This window comes from Lathamus discolor, chromosome 1, assembly GCF_037157495.1.
Source record: "Lathamus discolor isolate bLatDis1 chromosome 1, bLatDis1.hap1, whole genome shotgun sequence".
NCBI classification, from domain to species: Eukaryota; Metazoa; Chordata; class Aves; order Psittaciformes; family Psittacidae; genus Lathamus; species Lathamus discolor.
This window is the reverse complement of record NC_088884.1, coordinates 119,378,427-119,386,282: the sequence shown is the minus strand read 5'-3', so window position 1 is coordinate 119,386,282 and position 7,856 is coordinate 119,378,427. Positions and strand designations below refer to the sequence as shown.

Below are 7,856 nucleotides of genomic sequence, written 5' to 3'. Positions count from 1 at the left end.
TTAAATTTTGATAGGACAGTTTATTGTGTAATGACTGAGATACAGTCTTCAGAATTTTAGGACAAACTCAATTCAAGCAGAGGATATTTTGTTCTCTTGGTAATAACAAACTTGACTTTTAACATTTCAAAAATATAACCACCAGTTTCTTAGCTGCATTATGTAGTCCAAACCTTAAACCTTATACACGAAATATTCATTCCAATGAATAAGGAAAGTTATCTTTGCATGCAAATTTGTAAATTGACTGTATGTGCAAAAAATAAACAAGGGAAAGAAGAAGAAATATCTTTAAGAAACAATAATTAAAACCAGACAAACTCCACATTTAAGAACCTTGGGGTCTGCATTTTTACAAATCAAATGCATCTTTACATAAAAACCATTATTTTTTCTCAAATTCATTGAAACAACAACCTTAACCTTTTAGAAATAAGACAAATACTTATAACAAATAATTTAATAAAGATTTCTTTCAATTTTGCAAACATGCTTAAAATAATCCCTTGTTCCTGACCCAATGCCCTTTTGTTTCAAGGCCCTAAAAACGAGAAAAGAAAGACAGTACTTCCCAGGCTATTGTAGGCATTGGCAGCAAGCTCACCAGCTCCTCAAATGAGGTTTAAGAGTGATCACCACTCTATCTTTATTAGGCTACAGTAGCAATTCATTCTTTGACCATTGGATTTAGAAATAAGAATAAAGCCAATGCTACTTTAAAAAGGACAAGTTCACACTTAAAAAAAACCCAACACATTAAAACCAGAACCATGATTGTAAGCATTTCCAGTTAAATTAATACTTCAACAAAGGACATGGTAGAGAGATCCGGCAGGAAGGAGGAGGGACATTGTTTTCGGAGTACTGCCATTTGCAAATGGCATACGTATGTTCCAGTTTGCTGAAATAACCTACTTTTTTATTATTATTATGCCCATCAGTCATACATACATACATACAAACAAATCAGAACAAATCTCAGAGTCCTTATTTTCTCCTCTAACAAAATTCCCTTTGATGAAGGACTTCAGGAATTGGTTCAAATTCATTCTTATTTGCAATGTATTTTTTCTCATGTAAAAACAAATAGCTTTGGTAACCCTTGGCTTTCTTATACAACCTCTGTTTACCACAGTTCCTTTGGTTGTATAACGTAGGTCCTCCATAGGGGTACCTCTCTGGCTTTCTGTCCTGTGTGATGCTGCATTTTATTGGTTAATACAATGAATTGCCTTAAGGAAACATGGCAATGAACACATACAAAAGAGTGGCACACATGAGGTTAATTGAGTTGACATTGTAATAACCCTGATCCTAATAAACTAGTTTGGTGTCAAAAGGTCTGTCGTTACACAGAAATTCAGTTCTCACTAATGTATCACTACAGTTAAGCTTTTCCAGAGCTTTAGAAATGTCAGGTCTCTGCAAAGAACTTCCAGCACATTGAGCAAGAGGAAGAGTGAGAACAAGCACATGAAACAATCCTTCATTAATCCCACATGAGTAAGGAATTTGCATTGATTCTCATAGTGCTAAACGTTGAGCTGTGTTAGGTCTGACAGCTGGAGCTAGAAGGATTTTGTGAGACTTAACCTTATACTAAAAGGACCTACTTGTTACAGATAGTAAGACAGAAGAATGTTAAAAGTGTAATACCTACCATGATAATGAGATCTAGAAGATTCCCAGGATTACCTCTGGGATAAATAATGCATAACAATGATACTTCTTCAAATTTGGAAGCTCTGAGCAGGAGCTACCCTTCGCAGTCTTCAAAAAGCTTTGGGGACTTTTCCCAAATTTTCCTCATTTTTGCCTAATAGTTAATTCCAGTTCCATAAATTGCAGTTTGTGTTTAATATCCCATTGTCTTTATGAATTCAGTTAAAGAGTATTTTCTGTATTAACCCTTGCAACAAAATGTTCAGTGAGTAACATAAGAGGTGCAAGACCTATGTAAACAAGGTAAGTTTGGAAATTAACACAAGAAGTCCATAAGAGACTCCCTCATTATTAAAAAGGAACTCAAAGTAGGAGACATCCTGCATTGGATCTCTAGGATCAGTCTTTTCTTAAGGGTGGACGAATATTCAGCTCCAGAGCTCATTGCTACTGTAAGTATCGATAGACCTTGAAGCAGTGATTTCCAGAGTCTGCAACTACAACATGGCCATCCGAAGTAAGGGCAAGACCTTGAGGGCCATAAAGTGGGTCAGCAGAGGTGTTAATGTAGGATAAAAATGATCCACTTCCATCAAAAACCTTTGAGGGTGAGAAAGCACAGAATAAATGTTATGAATAAAAAAGAACAATAGAGAACACAAATCTGCTGTCAATTATATCATTATACTTCTCATTTCTGAAATGGTTGAAATACGCTAGAATAAACAAGGGCAGAAATTGATTTGTTATTCTCATAATATATGAGTTTATAATCTTGTATTCAAGTATTTTCTTATTAAAAAGAACTAATTAAAGCTTTCAGAATCTTTGGCAAGAATTAAACATGCAATGAAATAATAATAGCATCTCAGCTTTTCCTTGCTCTAAAAATAGTCAACTACAATAAATCAAACTCAGTCAGGGACTCAACCAACACCTTGCTTTCCTAACAAGTATCACTGCTGTGGCTAGCACAACTCTTGGCTTCCCACACAGAGAAAACTAGGAATTTGTTTGCACTGTTGACGGTGCTTTCTGAGAACAACTCATAAGCAGCTTGCTTATTTTTATATTCAGTGAAAATAATACAATTAGTTATTTATTAGATATTCTTTGGCAAGTAGGCAGGCTTTGTGATTAGCACTTGAAAGATAAAACGAGCATAAGTCTCATAAATCAAAACCAGAATATTTTCTCCACATTTAATAAAGATTATAAAAATCATTTGCCCCAGGGTCTATCCAGATCGTTTGCTTTTTCATGTTTTCCACCATGTCTCCAATCTTCTGTTACGGTGATTATAAATTACTGTCATCTCAGCAATGCTTGCAAGTCTTCTAAATCATCAAATAGCTTTTGGGGAACTACTTGCATTCAAAAGCCTTGGTCAGAGTAACCATCACAGTTACTAGCAGTCACACTGGAAAGTCATCTGACGCCCCCAGTTCTAAGTGTGGACAGACCAGCAATGAGGCATATAAAAAGCTGTGTTAAAAAACACATCCCTTTAAATGATATCATCTTGCTTCTTGGGAAGTCTTAAGACTTCAGTAGCCAGCATTATCAATCCATTGGTTTTCTTAATCAAGCACCTTTGAAATATAGAAATTTCTACCTGTATTCGGCTGTTTCCCCAATCCGCTACAATAATATTTCCGTTGGAATCTACAGCTACTCCAGTTGGTGCATTAAATTGTCCGTTTCCTTCTCCGTTTGACCCAAACTTCAGTATGAATTCTCCCTCCTGGTTAAATACCTGTATGGGTTAAAACAAAAACCTGTGTATGACATATCAAATACAAACCGAGGAATTGAAGAGTTCCCAGGAACACAGTCCCCTGCCCACACACACATAAGGTGCCTATCTCTCTGTCCAGCTCCATTACACCAGACAGTATGTCCTGTTTCATTTAAGATGTGATTCAGCTCAGACACAGAGGGGAGGGCCCCAGGAACCCTTCTACAGCTTGTGCATCTTGAATTAAGAGGTGCTGAGTACAGATATGGCACTGGGAGTCAGTCCTACAGAAACATAACTGAACAGATGCACTCTGACTTCAATAATCTAACACATATTGAGAATCATGGCATGCTGTTCTCTGTACAGACAGTTCAGTAACTGAATTCTCTGTGATGGTAACAGGTTTAGACAGCAGAAAGATGGAACCAGTCGATGACTATTCTGCAGTGACCTGGATGCACCAGTGTTACCAAGTGAGATACAGGATGTGTCATTTACATAGTACCATGCCATCTATTTATTTTGGTCCATCTTGAACTCAGGCCCAGCTGTGCCAAAGGTTCAACAATGTTCTTAGATCCCAGCTGTGGCTTGCACAGGAAAATGCAAAGACCCAACAAGTACCAAGTGCACACTGAAGTGCTAATGAGGTGCAAGATGTGAGGAAATCATCCTGTTCTGGAACACCCACAGTGAGCAGCAAAAAGGCATATGGTGGAAGAAATGAATGAAGTACCAGTTTGGTGCCTCAGACGATTAAAGGAAGGAGAAAAAAGTCAACTAATTAAAAAAATCAGGCAATGATGTATTGCTCTCTGCCTGGGTGTAAGTGGAGATGGTGAGTGACGGAATGAGAGAGAAGCCTACACTGAGTAGGTTTTTCCATAGAATATGCCTGAAGGAAGGGATGTGCTTGAAGGTTGATGGGGAAGGGAGGGTAATGTTGCTGGGTGACAATATTTAATTCAAGACACAGGTGGCAGGAAGACCTTTGGGACTCATAAGAGTGAAACTGATGTAGTTATAAACTTATTTATTATTTAAACCAAAATATACTTATTCCTCTTCACCATCTAACAAAAGATACCAGCATCGCCCAGCCTATAAATGACTCTCCAGAATACCAACAGTTATCTGTACTGATTTAGAGAACACTGCAAAAATAATCATCTTTTCCTGTTTGTTAGTACCAAACTGTAACAACTAACATTTTTATCCCATTGACTCACATTGGAGACAGATGGAAACGCTTTGTTCTCATTAAGAATGCAACAATTAGAAATTTGCTAAGATGTCACACTTCTTACATCTCTTCGCTTGCTTTTTTTCATTTCAGGTTGTCCTTGTTAAGTCTCTCCAGCGTTCTTTTTACCATGGCAAGCCCTACTGGTGGAGGGGTAATTTATGGGAGCCATAGGCCTCCTGCTGCTAAACCACAGGAACAATCTGTTTTAGGGCTCCTGCAGCAGGCTTAGTTTCTTTATTGTAATCCAAACCATGAGCTACTATTTCTTCTCTAATTCTCCTCTAATTCCGAAAGGATACAAAAGCAAAGTTGCTATTCAAAAGCTAGATGATTCAGCACCACTCAGGATATGAGGCTGTCTATGGTCTGACAGTGATTTCCTCTTTCAGGTGAAGAACTGGACTGAGATTTAAATCAGAATTGTCAATCGTTGTGTTCAGTCAGAACAGGCAACCATTAAGTGAAGTCCCTGGGGTCTCATCGGTGTATGGGACTGGTGCACCTGGCCTGAGAACTGGGACAAGGCAGCGTTCTGCTACCCGTGTCCTCCTGCTGCTGCTGTGTGTTGAGGGAGGGAAAAAGAGCATGGAAAGTGACTGAAAGTGAATGTCATGGCCTGAAAACACACATGCAAAGGTGAGCAATTTCTGAAATGGCCTGTAGCTCCTCATATACTTTTTCCACCATGTGACCTGTATCCTTGCATTGGTTTATTACTGGGACAAACAAATATACCACCTGATCTCACCATGGCTATTTAACAGGTATGGAATTAAAGACTGACAGGTACTTTGTTATACTTTTATTCAATTAGAAATGTGGGAAGCTTTTCCTGGGAAATTCAAAAGCAGTTACCAGACTTACTTAAAATAGGAAAGAATATAGGATAAATAACAGGTTTGGCAGCGAGCCAATAAGAATAACTAAACTGATACTATTTATCTCTTACAACTTGCGTTTATGCAATTGAATTAGAGAACATTATTGTGGCACCAAAGGCAACAGATTATATCTCTATTAAGCAATGCACTGCATGCAAAGGTCTCTGAATGTGCAGTCGTTATATCAGACATCATACATACAGTGTGATATCTTTGGTTTTAGCAATACTTTATTTTCCCCATGAAAGTACCAGGATAAAGCAAAAAGCTTTCTGAGTTGCCATTAATTGGCCGTACCTTGACAGAATGGTTATGAAAATCCGTAATGATGATTTCATTGTTGCTGTTTACAGCTGCAAAATGAGGACCTGCAATGCAAAGGAAGAAACAAATATAAACAATAACACTAAATCAAAATGTTTTCTTAATTAAAAAGGTTATTCAGCCTGCCAGAATATTATATTTTGGCTTCTGAGCAGTAATAGCCAAGTTGAGAATATCAGTTTCAACTTAGGAGTAATTTCATTTCATGTTTTAAAAAGCTCAGTATGCCTTTTCCTAGCATTTTTCATTTGCATGACTGTGTCTTCCTGATCTCAACCTGAACACTTTCATTACACTAATTTTCTAATGGGAAGATACCACTTAAAGGCACTGGTTAATGTGTATCTGGTCACTGGAAACACAAAGCACGGTGTAGCTGATTATCATGAGCAGCTCAGTGTGGGCATTACAAAGCATTTACGAAATACTAGTTAAGATCAGTCTTTCTTGGGTCACTGATCTGAAAAGCTTCCAGGCACAGGGAGGTAGATAAAACAGTCTGGTTACAGCTCCATTTGTAGAACAGATGTTGCCGTTTTCCCCACCAATTAAAACGTGAGGTGAACAGGAGCTGTATGATTAGTAGAACCTTTCTCCCCGAGGAAAAGGAGTAGGATATAGCGTCTTCGACGTGCTCAAACATCATGCAAATGTGAGCAGAAGAGGCAAGAAAAGGGGATTTACATATTACCATCAAGTGTACCTGCAAACTGCTTGTCACCGTTCCCTCTACTGCCGAACCTGGTCACTATTTTCCCATTTGGCTGGAAGATGAAGACACAGCATGCTTTATTGTCCACTACAATGATGTGTCCATTACGATCCACAGAAACACCTTTAGGGCCCATGAGCTTTCCAGACCCAATTTTGGCCTAAAAAGGAAAACACAAAACAGGAAAATATGTTGGCATGATAGAAAAGAGTTAGTACAGTTCAAAGATTGCATTACATGCTCACGGTGGGATGAAGAGACATTTTTTCTCATCAAAAGTTTCCCAGAAGGAAGTGATTGTTTTTATCAGCTCTTATTGTAGACTTCATAATTTTTTCTTCATCGAAAATAAAGACTGCTTTCTGTATGTCCTTTCTAGAGTGGAAAATCTGCCACCTAAGCAAGAGAGTCCAAATACACAGCTCGTAAGAAACACAATCTCAGTTGATGGGGGGCAGGCAGTAGAAATTGTCTACCTGGATCTCTCTAAGGCTTTTGGTAGTTTCCCACAGCTTCCTGCTGCAGAAACTGACATGTTAGTCTTGACAAATGGTCTGTGTGGTGGGTGGGAAATTGGCTGACTAGAGGGTGGTGGTGAATCACTCCTTTTCCAGCTGGTGACCTATCCCCAGGGATTGACATTGGGCCCTATGCTGTTCAATGCCTTCATAAGTGATCTGGGTGATGGGATCAAATGATGAAGTTTGTCAGTAATACCAAACTGACTGGGGAAGTGGGCAATTCGGAAGGGAGAGCCACACTGCAGGAAGACCTCGGTAGGCTGGCAGAGCAGGCTAACAAGAACCTGATGAAGTTCAACAAGGACAAGTGTAAGGTCTTGCACCTGGAAAAACACAACCCAGGAGTGCAGCACAGGCTGGGGTCTGCCCAGCTGGGGGGCAGCTCTCTGGAAAGGTACCTGGAGGTCCTGGTGAATGACAAGCTCAATGTGAGTGAAAAGTGTGCTGCTGTGGTAAAGAAAGCCACTAGGAGGCTGGGTTACATCAACAAGGGCACCACCAGCAGAGATAAAGAAGCCGTCATCCCACTCTACTCAGCGCTGGAATACTGTGTTCAGTTTTAGTCCCCGCTAAGCAAAAAAAGATGTGGACAGGCTGGAGATGGTCCAGAGAAGGGCCACAGAGATGAATTGAGCACCGGGAAGCCTGCTGTATGAGGAAAGGCTGAGAGAAACGGATTTGTTCAACGTAGAGAAAAGAAAGCTCAGAAAAAGAGTGGCTTATTACCATGTCCCAGTATTTAACGGGTGGCTACAAAGAAGACGGAGGC

At 39.3% G+C, this 7,856-nt stretch overlaps 1 protein-coding gene across 4 annotated transcripts in view; it reads right to left on the bottom strand.

Moving 5' to 3' along the window:
- TRIM2 (tripartite motif containing 2) overlaps positions 1-7,856 on the bottom strand; it is a 57,151-nt gene continuing 49,295 nt past the window's right edge. For all 4 annotated transcript variants that reach the window (XM_065692919.1, XM_065692940.1, XM_065692930.1 and 1 more), the window contains 4 exons: positions 6,558-6,726; positions 5,828-5,898; positions 3,278-3,418; positions 1-2,262 (listed from right to left, as the gene is read on the bottom strand). In XM_065692919.1, coding sequence (XP_065548991.1) covers positions 2,110-2,262; positions 3,278-3,418; positions 5,828-5,898; positions 6,558-6,726 — 534 coding nt within the window. In that variant the 3' untranslated portion in view covers positions 1-2,109. The remainder of the gene's footprint in view (positions 2,263-3,277; positions 3,419-5,827; positions 5,899-6,557; positions 6,727-7,856) is intronic.